We start from the raw sequence: 23,417 nt of genomic DNA, 5'->3' as shown, positions 1-23,417 counted from the left end.
CATAACAACAGTCAAAAAATTAATTTAAACACTTTGAAAAGTTATTTAACAAATTAAACTTGTTTAAACACATTCATGACTCAAAATGTGCATTTTTTTTTTTAAATGGCTTTTTTTAAGCTTTATTTGTCAATGACCATTTACTATCACTTTTAATTAGTGTAATGTGTCTTTGCTGAATAAAAGTAATAATAATCTTAATGACCCCAAACTTTTGAATGCTGTTTACAATAAATGGTTGAAAACATAGTGTATATTATCAAACAAAAAAAGCAGGTGACAAAATGTAGTTTGGGCACAAAGTAACGCGGTGCTTTGGTTTGGTCTTGTTTGTGTTGATCGTCCGTTCTCCTGTTGGATGTTGACAGTTTTATGTCGTGACCTCTGGGCCAGCTGTTCATCCACAGGTTTCTTTACAACTGTTTGGGGGAACAGGGGGGGGGCTGGGGTTACCCTTTTATGTGAACCACAAGTGCTGAAGGCCTTTTCCTGCAAATTATAACCAGCCCCATCCTGGCAACTCACGAAGCCACGGTTTCTGCTTATTTCAGCTCTGGAGATCATGAGCAGATGGAAGAAATCACTCGTAGGTGTTGCTCTGCCTCGTTTCCTCTGGGCAGAGGGTGTGTTTGTGATTGTGTATATACATGGTGCGCTAAACACTGAGAAGCTCTGACAACGTTTCAATGGTGGTGTCAATCAGAAAGGCATCAGGGCTGTTATCAGAGTGTCCCGCCGGACAGGCTTTCCTGCAGGGACTGAACTCATCCATTCAGAGGAGGAAGGAGAACTGTGACAGAGAAAGAAAAGTGACTATATGGGTCATTTTAGTAGTTTTTGAAATGCAAAAATGCTAATAAGGAAGTATTTCTATATATTAAGTATGCTCTGGTCAAGCTAAGATACCTTAATTAAGCTTGATTATTTACGCAATGGCAAGACAATTAACAAGATTAAAAAAAATAAATAGCTAAAGTTTGCTCAGTGACTGAGGGACTGACAGTAAACTTGCTTGACAACTTTTTCAATTCCGCAAATCCATTTTTAATATATGCTGAAACCAGCGCGGTTGTTTTTCCAGCCAAATCATGTCACTTCCTGGAGGATGATGTCATCAAGGAACTGGCTTTTGTTATTTTTGGGATATGACAAAACTAAGTGCAGGGGAAATTGTTACTGAGGACAATATCTATAAACAGTGCTATAAAGTATTTAATAATATTTTGAATTAATTTATGTTTTCAGTTTTTTTTTTTTTGTAATTTTAGGCAAGGCAAGTTTATTTATATAACACAGTTGATGCACAATAGTAATTCAAAGTGCTTTACATAAAAAAATCAATATAATTTGGAATTAAAAATGGCATATATAAAAATAATAAAAGTAGAGAATACAAATTAACATAACATGTATTAAAACAGTTTAGAAAAAAAATAACTACTAGGTTTAGTAGATGCATTGTTTTTGTAATTGTGTGTGTATATGTATATATATATACAGTACAGTCCAAAAGTTTGGAACCACTAAGATTTTTAATGTTTTTAAAAGAAGTTTCGTCTGCTCACCAAGGCTACATTTATTTAATTAAAAATACAGTAAAAACAGTAATATTGTGAAATATTATTACAATTTAAAATAACTGTGTACTATTTAAATATATTTGACAAAGTAATTTATTCCTGTGATGCAAAGCTGAATTTTCAGCATCATTACTCCAGTCTTCAGTGTCACATGATCCTTCAGAAATCATTCTAATATGCTGATCTGCTGCTCAAGAAACATTTATGATTATTTTCAATGTTGAAAACAGTTGTGTACTTTTTTTTTCAGGATTCCTTGATGAATAGAAAGTTCAAAAGAACAGCATTTATCTGAAATACAAAGCTTCTGTAGCATTATACACTACCGTTCAAAAGTTTGGGGTCAGTAAGAATTTTTATTTTTATTTTTTTGAAAAGAAATGAAAGAAATGAATACTTTTATTCAGCAAGGATGCTTTAAATCATTCAAAAGTGGCAGTAAAGACATTTATAATGTTACAAAAGATTATATTTCAGATAAACACTGTTCTTGTGAACTTTCTATTTATGAAATAATCCTGAAAAAAAATATTGTACACAAATATTTTGTACAATTGTACACATTAAATGTTTCTTGAGCAGCAGATCAGCATATTAGAATGATTTCTGAAGGATCATGTGACACTGAAGACTGGAGTAATGATGCTGAAAATTCAGCTTTGATCACAGGAATAAATTACTTTGTGAAATATATTCAAATAGAAAACAGTTATTTTAAATTGTAATAATATTTCACAATATTACTGTTTTTTACTGTATTTTTAATTAAATAAATGTAGCCTTGGTGAGCAGACGAAACTTCTTTTAAAAACATTAAAAATCTTAGTGGTTCCAAACTTTTGGACTGTACTATATATATATATATACTGGCTATAGATTGATCTTAGTTTAAATAATCTCATGAAAACATTTTGATTAGAGAAAGAAAAAATGTGGAAACATATGGACATTTCTTCATCTGCTCCTCAAGGAAATTAGTTTAAATTCATTGTCAGTATAAATTGTGAATATAATATTTTATCCAGTATATATTAAAACACATGGGGGAAACGCACTGCATAGCAGGAATGACCCATGTGCAGATGTGTGAGAAACGGCCCATAGGGTTGGGATGGTGCAGGCACAATGAAAGAGGAAAAGAGACCGTTTGCATATGCGACTGTCTGTGTGTGTGTGTGTGTGTGTGAGAGAGAGAGAGAGAGAGAGAGAGAGAGAGAGAGAGAGTGGGGGATGAGCGAGGGAAAGGGGCCGGCCCTTCACACAGATGTGAAAGATTAGGAGCGTCTCATTTTTCCAAACGCTTGAGCCATGGAGATTGAGCCTGTCAGGACCTCATGTGGGAAATAAGCTTTGTTCAGTGTCACAGTTTCTCCTTGCGTTTGTTGGAAAGATGTACGAACGATACAAGCGGAGGTATAGTTTGTGTGCCAAAGGAGAGAGAACTGTGGATGTAGTTTTAATCAAGGTAAGGGGATCTGAAAGATTGACATTCAGTGCTGTTGCATTGTGACTTTATATAAAATGAATTGTAGGTATTACACTTGAGTCTTTTAAGCTAATGTTTTTTTTGTAACTTTTTTTTTTTCAATCATTAGCAAACAGTACAATGTTTAACATAACTATTTTTAGTTGAGTATATAGTAGTTGCACATTTTGTATTTTGTTAATATCAAGAAATAGACATAGCAAAAAATAGCATTAAAACAAAGGTTTACAGTACATTCTATGCTATTCAAGTTTTTATAAAGCTATGTAACCATTTGTTTTATGCCATTAACACATTTTTTTTATAAAGACAATGTCATCTGCAGACATAGTAGCTCAACTTAAATGAGTTCTCAGTTATGCTTCACTCAAGTCTGAACTTATATTTCTCCTTAAAGTCTTGTGTAAAATGAGAGATTTGTTGTAAGAATACAGTGTTATAAAATGAATGTGGACACCATCGCTTGTTAGATAAGTTGATCTTGGAAGATTGTGAGAGAAATGTTTTTCACGTTGAGATAATCTCAGAACAGATCGCAACTGAGTATGATCTTTCCTATATACTGCATGCACTGATTATAAGTGGTGTATGTTTTTCATTGGAGTCAAAGAGTATGAATAACTTTCCAAGCTAAGGATAAGTTTCTGCTCATAGGATGCGTCTGTTCTTGCAAAATGTGATAGACATGTTCTTTGGCGTCCCATTCAGGAATCTCTGCACTCAGCTGTTCTTTCTGAGCGCCCAAACGGTGTCATGTCTTATTTGTTGATTCATAGTTCTTTTGTTGGGTTGAGACATCTGGCATTCACACATCATGGCATACAGTCTGAGAGTGTGTGTGTGTCTGTGTGTGTGTGTGTGCGTAAGGTGCGGCTTGTTTTCAGCTGTTTAATGTGGTTCAACAGACAAATACCCTGAAGCACTGATCTGACAGTTTGATCGTGCAATGAAGACGTGCTGCTTGATCTGTCTGTAAAGCCATTAGCACAGATGTCACTGCTTTCCAACCTCAGATCGTTAAGCTCTCAATAAACTGTCGAACTATATGTGTTCAGTGTTATCACCTTAAAGGTGCCCTAGAATCAAAAATTGAATTTACCTTGGCATAGTTGAATAACGAGTTCAGTACATGTAAATGACATACAGTGAGTCTCAAACACCATTGTTTCCTCCTTCTTATATAAATCTCATTTGTTTAAAAGACCTCAGAAGAACAGGCGAATCTCAACATAACACCGACTGTTACGTAACAGTTGGGATCATTAATATGTACGACCCCAATATTTGCATATGCCAGCCCATGTTCAAGGCATTAGACAAGGGCAGCCAGTATTAACGTCTGGATCTGTGCACAGCTGAATCAACAGACTAGGTAAGCAAGCAAAGACAATAGCGAAAATTACCTTTGTTTATTACTGTATTCACGGAGACGAGTCGTCGCTATTTTCATTTTTTAAACACTTGCAGTCTGTATAATGCATAAACACAACTTCATTCTTTATAAATCTCTCCAACAGTGTGTAATGTTAGCCCGTTAGCCACGGAGCACCATCAAACTCATTCAGAATCAAATGTAAACATCCAAATAAATACTATACTCACATGATCCGACGCATGCATGCAGCATGCATGACGAACATCTTGTAAAGATCCATTTGAGGGTTATATTAGCTGTGTGAACTTTGTAAATGCACTGTTTTATAGTCGAGAGCTCGGGGGGCAGGGAGTGCGCGATTTAAAGGGGCCGCAGCCAGAATCGGTGCATAGTTAATGATGCCCCAAAATAGGCAGTTAAAAAAATGTATTAAAAAAAAATCTATGGGGTATTTTGAGCTGAAACTTCACAGACACATTCAGGGGACACCTTAGACTTATATTACATCTTGTAAAAACTGGTTCTAGGGCACCTTTAAAGCCTTTGTGTTCCTCAAATGTAACACATGGCAATTCATGACTCATTTGATTCAGTACAGTTGATTCAATACACGAGTCAACATAAACAGAATTCATAGTTGTATTGTAAATGATTCATCATTGCACATTATTTCAAAGTACAGTTCATGTTATTTGTAAAAATGACTCAATGACTTTACCAAGGCTGCATTTATTTGATCATAAATACAGTGAAAAATGTAATATTGTAAAATATTATTACCATTTAAAATAACTGTTTTCTATGTGAATATGTTTTAAAATGTAATTTTTTCCTGTGATCAAAGCTGAATTTTCAGCGTCATTACTCCAGTCTTCAGTGTCACATGATCCTTCAGAAATCATGCTGATTTGCTGCTCAAGAAACATTATCATTATCAGTGTTGATGGTCGTGCAGCTTAATGTTTTTGTGGAAACCTTGATATGTTTCTTTCAAGATTTTTTTTTTTTTTTTTGATGAATAGAAAGTTCAAGAGATACAGTAGAATTCTGTAAAAATATTAGTTTTTTGTCACTTTTGATCAATTTAATGCATCCACCCAAGTATTAATTTCTTTAAAAAAAAAAAAAAAAATCTTACTGACCCCAAACTTTTAAATGGTACTGTATTTCAAAAGTAAAATGGTTTGCAAAAGCTGTTCCATAACAAGGCTTTTCACATTTGAAATAAGCCGCGTTTCCACCGCAGGAACTTTCCCCAGGAACTAGGACTTTGGGGTGGCACTCGGTGTGTTGCGACCGCAGGGACATGGGTTTAAATGAAGTTCAGGGTAAAAATTTCCCCCTCAAAAAGTCCCTGCTCACGAGGTAGTACTTTTTCAAAGTTCAGGAACTTTTGGGGGTGGATGCTGATTGGTTGAGTTCACGCAGCATTTTGACTGGTTGACTCCACACAGCATTTTATTTCAACCATCAACCATGTGTTGTGGTGCGTGCAGTAAGAGTTGTTTGCTATTGGAATCAACAATGGAGTTTAAAAAAACACAACCGACGGATCGACGACGAGGTTCAGGATTTATTAAAGTTCCCCTGTGTTGAAAATCAAGTTTTTAATATTGTTCATGACTATGTGGTGTTTTTAACATGCTTTAAGACAAACCATGTGCAAATTCATAAGCCAACACCATTGCTGAGTATTTTCTCTTTAAAACTGGTTTGAAATCGCTGGTGTTTCTGATATCACAAACTACCTTGTAACCAATCACGTCAACGTGCCGGCGGGCTTTAGCATATCATTAACATGACCGAACAAGGGAGTCTCAAACAGGTGTATGATGCATATTACGATGTTATGATGAACCCTATGCCTTCCTCCACTGACGTTCAGTGTTGTTCAAAGCGTTTGTAAGGATACTGATTGCAGCTCTCTGACTCTGACATGGCAAACAGGAACATGAGCATCACAATATTAGCTGTTTGATAACAGCAAAACGCTAATCATATTAATTACCGTCATGTGTCCGATGTTGAAAAGAGCGATACCATTGTGCAGCGTTTACCTCAGTAAGTTGATCAGGTGGATCTCGTGTGAGCTTGTGCGAGTGAGTGGAGGCGGGGCTAATTATCATATTCATAGATCCGTGTATATTAAATGAGGCAAGGGTGTAGAGTTAAATTCAAGCTTTTTTAAGGCATTAAGAATTTTTTTTCACAGAAAAAAATGTTTAAATATGTAATTTTGGTGATCAAAGATAAGTTTTCAGGGATAAAATTATTGACTACAGGGGGACTTTAAGCTTATATACGGAGGACGAAATCTAATGGGAACTGGAAAGTTGCGCACAGTCCTGCATCACCGGACCAATTTGCCTAATCTTCACAGTACAGACCATGATGGAAATGCAGACAGCAACAGGTTTGGGGGAAAAAAGTTCCTGGGACTAATTGTTCCGGTAATTTCGGTGGAAACGAGGCTATAGTTAACCCTGGGTCATACTTAACTCTGTGTAAATGGAATCCTGGGTTATCTTGCTTCACGTTTCACACTGCTAATAATTTACCCAGGCTTAACAATTAATGCAGTTCGTGACCTGTTTACATAACAGCTCTAGCATTGCGCATCTGCATATTGCCAACTATAACAATCTAACACCGTATCGTTTCTCATTGTACAAGTTTGGCACCACAATGCGGGTTTGGAGCAGGGTTTCATAACCCCAGAATTGGTGTTAAGCTCGCTTCTAAATCAGAGGTGTGAAATGCTCCTTTACCCAGGGTTAAAAGCAGCGTTTAGAATGACGATAACCTGGGGTAAAACGCAGTCTGAAAAGCTCTAATGACTTCAATCTAGCACATTTGATTCAGTGCATTTCTCTAGATGGATTCAAGAGCTTTCCATTCTTAATGACTCCTAAAGACTGGATGGCTGTTGAATTGGAGCAACTCCTCTGGGAAAGCTCAGATACAATGTTTTGACTGTAAATGGAGTTTGAGCATGAGTGTGTGTGTGTGTGTGTGTGTGTGTGTGTGTTTGCGCATACATGTGGAGGTCAAGAACTGCGTGAGTCGAAGGGGCGTCTCAGTTTGGTGACAGTCTGGGAGCCGCTGCTCAAATCCTAACGGTTTCCTTTGGCTCTTAGCCTGGAGAGAATGATGGAAACGGGCTGCCGGCCAAGTGACTTCATAGCGCTGTACTGCAACTAAAAATCACCGTCTTTACAATCAGCACAAACTGGAGATTTTGGAGCTTTGCTCAGATTTAAGACGGAGATCTTGTGAACAAAAAAATGGTCCTGTAGGAACATAGCAACGTCAGGCACAGAAATTAGATTCAAAAAAATGTCCCACTAACTGATTAACGTGTTCTTATCATGCCATCAATTCATTCCCAAAGCAGTCGCTTTTGTATCACAGCTTTTGTTCCCGCTGCATGCATCGAGAGCCAGCGCACAGTCTGTGCAATTTTAAACCAGATGTGTTTTTATTGGGTACACTTCTGAATGTCTGCTGGCACTGCCTGTTTGGTTTCTCCCCTAGCGCCGCAAATATGCAGTGAGAACGGCAGTGGTGCCAGATTCTGGAAAGGGACATTGGGCCATGTTTGGCTCTGAACAGACTTCAGGGTTTGGGCCTGTGTTATAAGAGCAGTTTGAAACTGCAGAGATATGCGCAGTGTTTTTAGAGCATCATATAATATTGGGGCTGACATGCAGTTAGGAAAGCAAGTTTTCTATTTGATGTTACCATATGATTTTTCTCCTTTGGATCAGATTGGAGAAAGACAGGAAATGCCTCAAACCTGCATTGCCTGCATGAGCACCAGGAGCATGTTTGCTAACCGTTGCACCATAGCTCTGAAAGTTTGCCTTTTGCAGTTATTTGTTATTTCATGTGCGTTTTTCAGAAGGTGCATTTTGAACTGAGTATTAGGATTAGTTCACTTTCAAATGAAAATTAGCCCAAGCTTTACTCACCCTCAAGCCATCCTAGGTGTATATGACTTTCTTCTTTCTGATGAACACAATCAGAGAAATATTAATAAATATTCTTATGCATCCAAGCTTTAGAATGGCAGTGAACAGGGGTCACGAGCGTGAGCTGAAGAAAGTGTCACCCACATCCATCCATCATAAACGTACTCCACACGGCTCCAGGGGTTAATAAAGGCCTTCTGAAGCAAAGCAATGCATTTGTGTAAAAAAAAAAAAAAAAAAATCCATATTTAACAAGTTATGAAGTAAAAAATCTAGCTTCCGCCAGACCGCCTTCTGTATTCAACGTACGAAGAAAGTGTAAAACTTTCGCAGTTCAGAAAGCTTAGGCTACGTCCTACTCCTTCCCTGTTCAACTTACGGAAAAAGCTTAACTGATGCGATGTCAGTTCCGTTTTTTTTTTTTTTTTTGGTAACTTGAATATGGAAGGCGGTGTAAAGAACATTTTAAAATTCTAAAATCCGTTTTCTTTTTTTCACTATAAACAACCCTTTGTGGAATTGAAAGCTTCAGTGGATCTTCAATGGAAGTTTCTTCATGGAACCATCAATGCCAATAAAGAACATTATTTTTAAGGGTGTAAACTTATATTATCGCAAGTTTAATGAAGTTCCTCTTTATCTTATGTATTTGAATGCTATGTTTTTTTGTGGGTCTGTGGCAGTTAAGGAAGAAAATGTTTGATGTCTATTCACTGAGCTGCTATTTGAGACAGATTCTCGGCTACTGTACATACTGAATGTTTGCATTGGATTTTATATTTATCTCCAATTAAGTATTATATGTTACATATGCTGTTTTTCACTCAAAACGAAGTCTTTTTTTGCCAACTTTAATCAGTTTAGCTGTTTGTAGTTTGCTGCTCATTTCAAACTTTAATATTGAATCAGTATGCATCTATTATGTCAAAAAGCTTTTACCACTTTATGGGACAGATTTACTAACAGCTTGCACCAGCGCAAAGCGTCTTTTAGTGTTTAAAAACTATTGTCAGGAAAGACACGCAGTGAAAAATTAGTTCTGAAAAGGCATGAACAGGGTTATTTTTGTGGCTGACCTTATTGCATATGCATTTGTAGGAGTTTCCCTTTCAGAAACAAAATTTATTTGAGGAGAGTATTTAAATGAATCACGCAACACAATTTACTAAGGTTTGTGCTCGTCAATTTGCTGGTATTTGCGCCATTATTTACTGCCCCAAAAAAGCATGTCTTAAACTAGACACTAATTTGCGCTGCTCTTGGTAGATTGCGTTTGTTATTATGGAAATGATTCGGCTGCGTCGGTGTTCTTTCATTTGCACGTCATCAGTAGATCAAGAGCTGAAATTTCCCCTCCCATCTGTGCTTTTTTTTTTTTTTAAGAATTGTGCTCTCATGCTAATTTGCTCTGTTTAGTAAATCTGGCCCTGAGCTTTTACCAGGTCAAAAGTTTAGGGTCAGTTTAAAAAAAAAACAACAACTTTTATTCAGCAAAAATGTTATTATTAAATTGAGTGACAGAAGATAAATGCCATTCTTTTAAACCTTATATTTATCAAAGAATCCAGAAAAAATATATATCATGGTTTTCACTAAAATATTAAGCAACACAACTGTTTTCAACATATATATAAGAATACAAAGTGTTTCTTGAGCAACAAATCATCATATTAGATTGATTTCTGAAGGATCATGTGACACTGAAGACTGCAGTAATGATGCTGAAAATTCAGCTCTAATCACAGGAATAAATTACAATTTAAAACATATTAGAATATAAAATATTAACCTTAAATTGTAATAATATTTCACAATATTGCTGGGGTTTTTTTCAGAATTTTTATCAAATAATTGTAACCTTGGTTAGCATATAAGAGACTTTTTTTCAAAAACATTAAAAATCTTACCAGCTCCAAACTTTTGAACGGTAGTGTAAGATAAAGGGGCTGTAATTGTTTTGTGCATAATTTATTATAATTTTGTTTTCGCATTTCATCTTGCAGTCCACATTTAATTTCTCTACAGGCTGTCTTTTTACTCCTGGATGAATACATATGATTATCGTGTGAGCAAATCTACAATCTAAAATCTCAAAAGGCTCAATTCATCCAATGAAAGCATCTCGGAGATTTTATAATTACACAAACCCTCAGTTTCTCATCTCATTTCTGGTTCAACCACTGTAATTGTCACCTATGCCTCAACAATACAGCTCTTTTCATTTATAATCTTTTTACGATCACAGTGTTTGTTTTCAGCTGCAGTGGATGTGAGATGTCATCACACTATGCTACAAATAACCTAAAGAGTGTGTGATTATGCTCTCTGGCCTGTCTGTAGGCAGGGTCTGTGCTCGGGACAACAGACAGCAGTGTTCTCCGCACTTCCTGCCTTCCCAGAGGCACACAGTCGACAGTCAGAGGCCTGGCATGGACGTGCTCATCAATGGAGTGTTGTGCATTGTTAATTGCTTTAAAACTGTGCATGGCCACTTGGTTTTTGACAGGCTCGAAGGGTGTGAACATAATTAGTCCCAGGCCAGGATGGAAATGTGAGCTGCTCCTGGGTCAAATCAGAAGCGATTTATCTCGTTCGTCCTTTTTCTTCACGTTTTTCTCCTGTATTCCCTCCCTCTTGGTATCCTTTGTTGGCCATCTTTCTCCCCCGTCTGATCACCTGTGTGACCCTGTCGCTGGATTATAACAAAGGCGAAAGAGCTTTTCACTGTGCTTTCCAGCCGAGTGAATAACCATCAGCGGTGCAGGTCACTTTAATACAGGCTTTCTATTGTGGGAGATTTGTACAGGTTGCAGTTCAGTACCAGTACTGGCTGTAACATGAGATCTCTGTAAACATTTCCAATAGACTGTATGTATTCACCCTTTCAGTGCTTCAGATCAAAAGCTGACATATAGTAGGCAAGCAGGCATGACAGTGTTTGGGCCTTTTTAGTATAATACAGACTGAAACTGGAAGTACATTATACTAGATACACAAGAAATGCAAATACTGGCCCTGTTTACACCTGGTAGTAAGATGCGTTTTGGTCGATCGGATCACAAGTGGACGAGGGAGACACATTCCCGTTTACACCTGGTGTTTTAATCCATCTCTTTTGTCCACTTTCAACCACTTCTGTCCTGATTTCTTCTATGGACGGGTTAATGTTTGGGCTTTTCAGATCTTTGGATCTAATGGACAAAATAAGCTCAAGCAATTTACACATGAAAGCACCAGAGATAATGGAAAAAACTGAAAAAATACGGAGAGCATCAGCTTTCGTTTCTCCTCTGACAGCAGCAAGATTGTCCGAAAGCTGTGAGTGTGTGTTAAAAATCAGAAATGGTGAGAGAACATTGTGCTTGGTACATTTTCTACTCAAACCAAATTTGGGTCTTCAGCCGAAAAAGTTTAAATCCCGTCTGGCTCATAATGTTTATGCATTACATCAGTAGATTGTCTTTTGTGGCTGTTCGAACAATAGACTGTAAAAGATGGACAACGCACCTTCGCTCTCTTCCATTGTAGATAAGTGAAGCCACCAATGTCCAAGTATGGAGCTGACATCTTGAAACCCGAGTCTGCGCAGTAGTGAGCATGAAGTAAAGCTGCGGTATTAAGGCTCCGCCCACACTCCCGCAGAATCAGTTAGTACAGTTTATTGCAGAACAACTCATTATATCGGTGTAAAATAAACAGCTATGGAAATGTAGAAGTTAAAGTTAAAGCTCCATCTCCTTCCGAAAAAGTCTGTTGGTGCTTCAGTGACTACTTTGCTTAGAGAAGCTGTCAATCCCAGAGTCCCGACTGTGAACCCAGGAAATCTCGCAAAATCTCTCGAGCCTCCAGAATAAACATGACGGACGATAGGCAGGGAGAAATTGCATTGATAGTGTTTGGAATGATTTTGGAATTTTTTTATAGGACACGTTGTATAAACACTCATGCTGTTTCCACAAATCGACAAGCTGATACTCCATCTCTGCTGTCCAAATCCATTTAACTGTGTGCTTCAGCTCACTTTCTGATTGGATATTTTTTCATTTCACTTGATAATCTCCAAGCGTGCACGCATTTGTCCTCGGGGTTCCCCCCACACATCAGGATTTCTGATCATTCTGATCATTGATTCGTGATCCGGGCACCTCCGACATTCTCCCAAGCAGATTCAGTCACTCTTAACACACCTCACACCACAGGAAAATCTTATAAGATAATCTATAGAACCATCAAGATAATTGGGACATTACCTAGATTGTCGGAAAGGGGAGAATTCGGCCCAAAATCAGCCCGATTATCTTGTGGTGTGTACCCAGCATAAGATTACATACAGAGGGCAGGGCTTATGAGCTGTACTGGGACCAACCACCTGGGGGCGATTGAGGCGTATTGGCTTTTTAGAACTTGTGCGGCACACTTGGTTCGAACGCATTAACTTGGTTAACATGCGCTTTGGTAGATCGGATCACAGGTGGACGACACTAAATACAGGTGTGAAACATTTTGAGTTTGTCCACTTTCGACTACTTCCAGAGATAGTCTAAACCGCATTCGATCGGATTGCTTTCGTAGTGTAGACACTCATGTGGTCGACTGCGGTTTAGACTATCTCTGGAAGTGGTCGAAAGTAAATAAGAAGCAAATATAGCAGAAATTATAATCATGATGACAATATAATCTTGGCGCCTGCGCGATCACTTGCACGTGAACTGGAGCGCGTCTTATAGGCAAAACTCAGCGGCTGCTTGCCTCACAGACATGAGATATATCTATAGAAAGCTTGTCTACTTTTAAACTAAATAATTCATAACGAAAAGAAATAGGCTACTCTCTGATTATGTAATCTGAATGAAATGTGCATTTTCTCTCTAAGAGCGTCCACGGAGATGATGAGAGTCAGCAATGTCAACTTCATCTTTGCAGCCGACACGGATTCAGAAAACATTAGTTTATTAATAAACAATTAAAATGTCTCCTTACTGTTTTTGTCACATTCATAATCATTACTTTTGCCAGTTCTTTAATGGCAAGCTTTACGCTTGAGTGCTATATAGCCTATATTATGTAAATGCGCATTATTATGGTTTATTCTCTCCAGTATTTAAGAAATCAAATTAATATAAATGTGATTAGTCAACTAATGGCTTAAATGAACAACTACTAGTCCAACACACACCAGAGAAAAAAACTTTGCAGGTTCTATGGCTGAGAGAGAGCATATACTCGGATGAAAACCACTTCAGTGAGCTCAATTATAGTAACGCAGCATTTTTTTTTTTTTTGTCAGTAACGGTAACGCTGTTGTAACAGGGAAAAAGTCATTCATTTGATTACTCGTTACTGAAAAAAGTAACGCCGTTTATTTATAACGCCGTTATTCCCATCACTGAAAATGAGCCACAATCAAAGCTTTTCAAAAGAGAGCACACCTGTGAATTCCATATAATTATGCCACTTTTTTAGCCTATAGTTTTAGTCTACATGCTAATGACCATGTTGCATTTAATATGGTGCATTAGCATTAAGTTTTCTCCCACAGTTTTCTCTTTTTGTCTTTTAGCTCATAAACACGCATTTGCTGGAAACTAAGGCCATAAGATGTCAAACGACAATATAGTTTTCAACACATTTATACTGATACTTCCAAGACTATTTCTATTTATTTAGTTAGTTCGTTTTTTTTTAATTTATTTTATTATACTTAACTATGGATTAAGGTAGGGAATTCACTGTAGTGCACAACTTCTCTTGGCTTATTTTACAACACACTCAATCATATCTTATCTTATTTGAGCTGAATCTGCTTTATATGCTGGGTTTTACCACTGCAGCCTTTCACTGCAGTTTCTTCTATGTAATTGGATTGAATCCAACCAGCAGTATAGTTTGTTTGGATGTCTGGCTTGTGGGGACCATCTCAGCATTGGATCCTGATTGCTGAAGCCTCTGTTGTCCCTCAGGGCTTGTGTGGGGTGGTGTGTGGTCTATGATGAGCGAGATGCAGCTGTTATGGGGTCCACAAACCACAGACTGAGCTCAAACTTCATATATGCTGCAGTCTCTGAGCATATGTGAGCGAAGCTGCTGCTTCTGTTTCCCTGTTGCCTATGCATTCATTAGCAACTTTCACTAACCTTTTCAGCAATTAGAAAGAAATTGTGTGTGTGTGTGTGTGGGGGGGGGGGGGGTATTCTGCATCCAATGTTTATTTATTTGTTTTTTTTAGTATGTCAAGCAACTCTTTCCAGTTAGACAGTCACATGCATAAAACCATATCTTCCTCTTTCTGTCTCCAGATCCACAGAGACAAAGACGCATTGTGTTCCAGTGTGTCCCAGAAGAGACACAGCCTGTCCACAGGTAAGATCACACATCCCTGCTATCATATTGTCAATGGTGTAAAGCAATACTATTATTTACGTAGTTTGGGTCTCATTTTAGCTTGTGACTTTATATGGAATTATACAAATTACTCAGAAGATCATATTTTCATTTGTAATTTAACCCTGTAGACAACACTGAATGAGTCCAGAGAAATATCAACTATAAATATACACTACCATTTAAAAGTTTGGGATAATTCATATTTTCTTTTATGTTTTTGAAATAAGTCTTTATGCTCACCAAGGCTGATCAAAAATACAGTAAAAACAGTAATATAATGAAATATTTTTAGAATTTAATAGAACTGTTCTCTATGTGAATATATTTTAAAATATAATTTATTCCTGTTATAAAAGCTGAATTTTCAGCATCATTACTCCAGTCTTCAGTGTCACATGATCCTTCGGAAATCATTCTAATATGTTGATTTGCTGCTCAAAAGTATATATTATACTAAAATGTTTTGACTTTCTGACTTAAAACAGTCTAATTTTATGATCTTAATGCTTTTTTATGCTTATGAAGTAAGCTTAGCAAAATGTTAACGTCATTTTCTATTTGAATCATTTGTGAGTCACATGGCTCATGCACTTCATGTGATGAGTGTTATTTTATGTGGCATGTGTGCTCACTTATGAGGTTCCATGACTGTCGGGGTGCTGTCTATGTAGGCAGGATACAGTAAGGCTGTAATGTTAGTCATAGTTCCTTGAAACAAAAACATTTCCACCATCTCTCTGACCCTTAGAATTGAACAGGCTGTTTTGACATTTGTACCTTTAAGGCTTCTATACAATATGTATGGTTGGCTAGCTTCTTAGGAAAGCGGGAACTTTGCTTGTAAACATTGAAGTGCATCTACACAGATGAAGTATGGAACAGAAAATAGGCAAGTGCTTGTGTAGATGACTTTTTATTTACTTGTACGTACTCTGACGACTGCTCACCTTCAATACAAAAGCAGCTGCTGATATCTCCTGTTTAATGAAAAGTGACAATGTTTTGTTTGTCCTATTGTGAATATAAGTGGCCTATAGCTCTTTTTTCCAGTTAAACTCCCCTGACTAGATTGTTGTATTGTTATAAATGCTGTATTGTTATAAATGCAGGAAGCAGGATGAGACTTATTTATCACATGAATCCTTTTCACAGCATTTAACAGCGTTGAGTACAGTACAATGCTTTGAAAGCCATGCTAAAAATAAAATTATGTTTGGTGTTCCCAGTCGAAAATGACTGCTTGTAAATCATCGGATTCAGTCTTTTTGTCAACTTGTTTTTTTTTTTTGTTTTTTTTTCAATTAGGACAGTTTTTTTTTTTTTTTTTTGAACTGATTGATATTGATTGTAGGCCTCATTGATCTGGGGTTATGCATCTCAGTTTTTGAGTGAAAGCATTATTTGTTGATAATTTTATCAATATTGAACTAAATTATTAGGGATGCACCGATATGAACATTTTGGCTGATACCGATAATTCTTTATATTTGAAAGCCGATAACCGATATATTTACAGACAAATCTAAATCAAAGTTTTTTATATAATTTTTGCCTGATTACAAAACAAACGTTTCACCATTAAAAGCCATGTCCCAGGCACACACTTCTAATGTTCTCATTATAATATTATGTAGCCTATATGACAGACTTGTGCTGTACATTGAACTTAACTGTATTTTCCTTTTTGAAGTGATTTCAATTATATTTCAAGCAATTCAAAACCATCATGGCGGACAGTGCACATCTAAAGTGTCTCAGCTGAAGGAAATAATCCATTATTTATCAGCTTTAATATATCGGCCAAATTTTCTTATTGGGTCAATGACAATAACATTAAAAATGAACATATATCAGCTGATAGCGTTATGGTGGCCGATATATCGTGCATCCCTACTGTTTATCAAACTAGTGTGCTCTAATGTTTAACCAGGAAGTTTGTTTTGAAGTGCTTTTATTTTGTACAAAATGGAACAAAGTCAAACTTGTGACTCTGAATTCTTTCAATTGGGACAGGTTTTGTGTTTCTTTTTGAAAATGATTGATTGTAGGACATCTCTAGAAAGCCTGCAGTACTTAAAATTGTTTGTTTGTGTACATGAATGTGTGAGTTGTGTGTGTGGTAGGGCATTCACATGTCCAAGGCCTTTATCTTTGCAAGCACACATGTACATATATGAACATGAACATGAACAAGTAATGTTTTTTTTTTTTTTTTTTTTTTTTCACTCAAAACTGAGGTGCATAAGCTCAAATCAATGAGGCCTATGACCAAAACCTCCAAAAATAAACACCAAACCAATCCTAATTGAAAGAAAACAAGTTGACAAAAAGTTTGAATCGAATATTTGGTGATAATATAGCATAACGAGAGATTTATTAGCTATTTTTGTTGGCCGATCATTTTTGAACGGGAACACCACAAGTGTAACAAGGTGGGAAAAAAGTACCAAAAAAAGTACAAAAAGTATCCAAAAAATTTTGGGAAGTAGTTACACCATGTGTAAACAAAGTCAGTAAGTTTTAGTCCAATGCAATAACATCATCTAACATTTTCAAGAAAAAGAAAATCCTCTCCAGGTCAAAATGACCTAAACACAACATAAGGTTTAAATTGTTTTTAATTATTTAAAATAATCATAATAATAATAATAATATATATTTTTTTATTTTATTACCATGCTAAAAATATTTTGGTAAAAGCATGGTAAAAGCACCACAGAGCTACATTGTTTACAGCTTCTTAATTATTTTATTTTATTTTATTTTATTTATTTTATTTTATTTTATTTTATTTTATTTTATTTTATTTTATTTTATTTTATTTTATTTTATTTTATTTTATTTTATTTTATTTTAAACAATGTTATACAGCAAACACAGAACCACATTGTTTACAGCTTCTTATTCTTTGTTATGTTGTTATTTATTTTATTTTATTATTTTATTTCGTTTCATTAACAATGTTAAACAGCAAACACAGAGCCACAGTGTTTACAATTTTCAATTTCCATTTTTTTTTAACATCTAAAAAATTGCATGCATCACCTTCAAATGAATCATGTCAAAAGCATTCCGACATTACTTTTGTCATTGACACTTAACTGTGATTATTCATAGATACTAAACGCTGACGTTCTTCTCAGAGGCCTGTCGTGGCCTGCGTTTATGTTTTCAGTTGTTTGAAATGACGTTTGCTTTTACTTCAGCATTCATTCATTAACAACACACACACACACACACACACACACACACACACACACACACACACACACACACACACACACACACACACACAGTGAGAACGGGCAGCTGTAGTGGTCCTAGCGAAACCCCTCCTTCACTTCCCAAGACATGGAGCCATCTGTGTGCAGTTAGACAGCTGACAAAGCTCACGCTCTTGTGACAGATCTGCTAGTGTTGATCCCAGATCCTGTTCACTTACACTAAGCGTACATAGAGAATGTGTTGCGCTTGAAAAAGGTAGAAGAAAGTGAAAGCGAGAGAGAGCGAAGGAAACAGGCGGTAATTTTTTCTAGGTGATGGAATCTGTTGAGGTTTGTCATGATGGTTTTGTCACCCACGTGATATGGTTTTGTTACCCATGCGATGGTATGGTACTGACAGATGCGTCAAACTTCTATCACGTTTGTCAGACTTTGCTGTCGTGAATACATGTGCTGTTGTACAAAGATCTGTTCTGAAGGGGAAATCTCACTTTTTTTGTTTAAGAGGACATTGGGCTTGAGTAAGAGAACTTATTTGGAGGTTTTTATCATATACTTTAACTGGATAAACTAGCTTTTTTTTTTTTTTTTTTTTAGCACACAGCTTTTTAAAGTAGCTTTAAATTTGTCTATCATGGTGTAAATGTGTGTTTATGTTTGTTGCAGAGAGTTCAGAGTATCCAGAGTTTCACACTTGCAATTCAGAAGCAGTCACATTTCGAGACTCAGGCAGCGATACAGATGGATTTCTTAGTCCTGACACCGGAGAGGACAACGTCTTCAGAAAGGTGAGAGAAAAAAAAAAAGAAAAAAAAAAAAAGATTTTTCTGGAGTGTTGTTTGCCACATAGGACATTATGTGTTTTTTCTGGGTAGTTGCTTGGACATTTGTGAGTGATTTTTTTTTTTTTTTTTTTTTTTTTTTTTTTTGGTCCTAAGATATAGTTTATTTATTTATTTATTTATTTTGTAATTAATTAATAATTATTTATTTATTTATTTATTTATTTGTAATTAATATTTATTTATTTGCAATTAATATATATTTATTTATTTATTTATTTTAATTAAAAAAATTCAAAGTTAGTGTCAGGCTGATAAAAAAAAGAGCACAACAAGCTGTGCAATTAGAGGGTTAATTCATGTCTGTAGCACAAAATGCAGGATGCAAGTTTAATAATGAGGGTTAAGAGCTTCACATGAGATCACATACCTCAGTATGAGGAATAGTAAAAGTGATGTCTTAGCACAGAGATTTTCAAACATTAGAGTACTGTTAGATTAGATATAAAACAATAGTTGTCAATAGGATAAAATAATTGTGAATTAATGTCATGGTTTTCAACCAGTCTTTTGAAGGCAGAATTAAATGGTGATGATGTCAAATTCAGTGTTTTTTTCTTTTCTGGGGACACCCCTATGTACCCACTTGTGGAGCCCAGTTTTAAAATCCCTACTTTCTCAAACAGATAGTACTGAGAAGAAATTCAGAGTTCTGATACTGTGAATGATGCATATCATTTGATCACAGAATTGGCCATTTTATGTGATCATGCCACTACAGTTCTGTTTTATTTTTTATTTTTTTCTGATTTTTAGGACACCTAAATGTTAAAATGCACTGGAAGGTTTTATTTCCACTAGCTCACGTGGTTATAAGTTCTCTAGAACCCTTTTAAACCTCATGCACACAACCTTATAAACCACCCCCTCTGCTTCCTTGCACACATGCTCAAAAGAAGCTATTTCAGGGGCCCGTGAATAGAGGGCTTTCATCCCCCACCCAGAGAACCAACAAAAAACTCAATGTGTGTCAAAAGCTCAAATCCTCTTCACCTTGTCTCTCACGCCACCAGTGCTTGGCACAATAGACTCATCAAAACCTCACACCAAGGAACTTCACGACTGCTTTAAGTTTAGGTGTAGGAGATCATAGGTTACTGTGAGTGAGTGAGTGAGTGAGTGAGTGAGTGAGTGAGTGAGTGAGTGAGTGAGTGAGTGAGTGAGTGAGTGAGTGAGTGAGTGAGTGAGCGAATGAGTGAGTGAGTGAACGAATGAGTGAGTGAGTGAACGAATGAGTGAACGAGTGAAGTGAAGTAGGTGAGTGAAGTGAAGTGAAGTGAAGTGAAGTAGGTGAGTGAGTGAGTGAGTGAGTGAGTGAGTGAGTGAGTGAGTGAGTGAGTGAGTGAGTGAGTGAGTGAGGTGAGTGAGTGAGTGAGTATATTTTGACCTCCAAAATAAACTCCAATGTTACTCGACCCTAAATAGAACCACTACATTTGCAAATTATCTATTAATGAAACAATTTAAAGAAAGACAAATCCTCTCCAAATACAGATTAAGTGACCATGATCTAGAAATAGAGAGAGGAAGACATAGACAAACATGGACAGTGAGAGAGCAGAGGATCTGTAGACACTGTGATCTACAGCAAATAGAGGATGAGAAACCTACTCATCTGTCCTAAATATCACAATATAAGAGAAACATTTCTGGACAACATTCCAGTCTGAAAATTTAGTCTTAACCCTCTTCCTACCCCTAAACCTAACCCTACCCATAACTTAGCCCTAAAATCAGAGGTGAATAACATTGATGTAGAAGCACCCAACCCTGGTTGCAAGCCTAAACTTGACATAAACGGTAAACTTGTCCCTCAAATCTGATTGGTTGATTGGAATGTTGTTCCAGGATCAACAAAGATGTTGATCCAGGAACATGTCTTACTTGGCAAAATCACGGTGACCTAGCCATTCACAATATTAAAGACGGATGACTCTCTAGAGAGACCTGCTTTATTTATTCATTTACTTAGATGGATTTATTTTCTATGTTACATATGACATGATGTATACATATGTTTTATATATAATATGTTATGTTAATGCTTTGGCAACATTGTGATTCACAGTCATGCTAATAAAGCTCATCTGAAATTGAAAAAAAAAAAAATTGAGAGTGAGTGAATGAAGGGAGTGAATGAAGGGAGTAGGGCTGCAACAACTAATCGATGATAATTGATAATGAAAATCATCAACAATGAATGTCGTTATCGATTAGTTGCATCTGCCCACCTTGCAAGGAAAATTTCTGCCAGTCGCATTGAATAATGCATTTCTATGGTCAAAATGCATCTAAAGCTACCAAAAACATTAGAATTCTTAATTTTAAACTTCGAGCTAATGCATCAGTGTAATGTTTAACATGGCTTGCCCTGTCAGGCGCTTTGACAGATGTGTGTTTTGTTTATTGTGTGATGCGTTTCCTCAGCGCAAAACTTTAATTTTACTGTTTTGTCCTTATCTGTAAGTGTTACAAATTTCACGCAAGTATTTCCATTTTGCATGAAGGCTCATCCTGACATTCTGGGCTTTTTAAAATTGGGTTTTTTATCCATTTAATTGATTATTCAAATAAATTATCGGCTAACTAATCGATTATCAAAATAATCGTTAGTTAAGTGAATGAGTGAGTCAGTGAGTGAGTATTGAGTGTTGAGAGTGTGTGAGTGAGTCGGTGTGAGTGAGTCGGTGTGAGTGAGTCGGTGTGAGTGAGTCGGTGTGAGTGAGTCGGTGTGAGTGAGTCGGTGTGAGTGAGTCGGTGTGAGTGAGTCGGTGTGAGTGAGTCGGAGTGAGTGAGTGTTGAGTGTTGACAGTGAGTGAGTGAGTGAGTCAGTGAGTGAGTCAGTGAGTGAGTGAGTCAGTCAGTGAGTGAGTGAGTCAGTCAGTGAGTGAGTGAGTGAGTCAGTGAGTGAGTGAGTCAGTGAGTCAGTGAGTCAGTGAGTGAGTGAGTGCTGAGTGGAGTGAGTGAGTGAGTCGGTGAGTGAGTGAGTCGGTGAGTGAGTGAGTCGGTGAGTGAGTGAGTCAGTGAGTGAGTGAGTGAGTCAGTGAGTGAGTGAGTCAGTGAGTGAGTGAGTGAGTGAGTCAGTGAGTGAGTGAGTCAGTGAGTGAGTGAGTCAGTGAGTACTGAGTGTTTAGAGTGTGTGTGTGTGTGTGTGAGTGAGTGTGTGAGTGAGTCAGTGAGTGAGTGAGTGAGTCAGTCAGTGAGTGAGTCAGTGAGTGAGTGAGTACTGAGTGTTGTGAGTGTGTGAGTGAGTCGGTGTGAGTGAGTTGGTGAGTCGGTGTGAGTGAGTCGGTGAGTGAGTATTGAGTGTTGTGAGTGAGTGAGTCGGTGAGTGAGTGAGTCGGTGAGTGAGTGAGTCGGTGAGTGAGTGAGTCGGTGAGTGAGTGAGTCGGTGAGTCAGTGAGTCGGTGAGTCGGTGAGTCAGTGAGTCGGTGAGTCAGTGAGTCAGTGAGTCAGTGAGTGAGTGAGTACTGAGTCGGTGAGTGAGTGAGTCGGTGAGTGAGTGAGTCGGTGAGTGAGTGAGTCGGTGAGTGAGTGAGTCGGTGAGTGAGTGAGTCGGTGAGTGAGTGAGTCGGTGAGTGAGTGAGTCGGTGAGGTGAGTGAGTGAGTCGGTGAGTGAGTGAGTCGGTGAGTGAGTATTGAGTGTTGTGAGTGTGTGAGTGAGTCGGGGTGAGTGAGTGTGCGAGTGAGTCGGTGTGCGAGTGAGTCGGTGTGCGAGTGAGTCGGTGTGCGAGTGAGTCGGTGAGCGAGTGAGAGAGTCGGTGAGCGAGTGAGAGAGTCGGTGAGCGAGTGAGAGAGTCGGTGAGCGAGTGAGAGAGTCGGTGAGTGAGTGAGAGAGTCGGTGAGTGAGTGAGTGAGAGAGTCGGTGAGTGAGTGAGTCGGTGAGTGAGTGAGAGAGTCGGTGAGTGAGTGAGTGAGAGAGTCGGTGAGTGAGTGAGTCGGTGAGTGAGTGAGTCAATGGTGGTTTATTTTCCCAAAATAAATTTGAGCATCCTGAACGGCTCAACCAATGTTATGAACTTTTCGTTTGACCGACTCTGTTTGACCGACCAATGACAAAGGGGGGAATTTTTTTGGGGGAATCCTGCTTATTTTTGCAAATCTGTTCAATGCCATGAGGTCAGGATCAGTGTTGTTATTGCTAACTAAAACTATTAAAAATAGTTTTCGTTATTTGAAATAAACCTGAAATAAAATATAAATATAACAAACTTTACAAAAGCACAAAGCAAAATCATAAAAACTTATTAATAGTCTATAAATAATACTAAGGGTGTGTTCACACTTGTTGTGTGTCAACACACCCTAAAATAAGACTGGTCGATATAGAATGTTTAAAGAAAATCAACACAATGCTACTTTTCATCTACAAAAACAGAAGATAAAAACTTTTAGGATACCCCCCTCCATCATGATGTGAAACACTTTTTTAAAAAAATATATCACTTCAATTACCCTTAATAGCATTTTTGGCAGCATTGATGCTTGAGTTCTTTTAGTTGAACCATTTTTCTTTTGCACACTTTCTATTCATCATTGACAGGTTATAGCCAGT

At 37.3% G+C, this 23,417-nt stretch overlaps 1 protein-coding gene across 7 annotated transcripts in view; it reads left to right on the top strand.

The window, feature by feature from the left end:
- Positions 1-23,417, top strand: part of LOC125264444 (A-kinase anchor protein 13-like) — a 110,969-nt gene that overhangs the window by 43,538 nt on the left and 44,014 nt on the right. For all 7 annotated transcript variants that reach the window (XM_048183736.1, XM_048183734.1, XM_048183738.1 and 4 more), the window contains exons 9-10: positions 14,709-14,772; positions 18,687-18,808. In XM_048183736.1, the coding sequence (XP_048039693.1) occupies positions 14,709-14,772; positions 18,687-18,808 (186 nt within the window). The remainder of the gene's footprint in view (positions 1-14,708; positions 14,773-18,686; positions 18,809-23,417) is intronic.

The sequence above is a fragment of the Megalobrama amblycephala genome, linkage group LG3 (genome assembly GCF_018812025.1).
Source record: "Megalobrama amblycephala isolate DHTTF-2021 linkage group LG3, ASM1881202v1, whole genome shotgun sequence".
Lineage (NCBI taxonomy): Eukaryota > Metazoa > Chordata > Actinopteri > Cypriniformes > Xenocyprididae > Megalobrama > Megalobrama amblycephala.
This window is presented reverse-complemented; position numbering and strand designations above follow the sequence as displayed.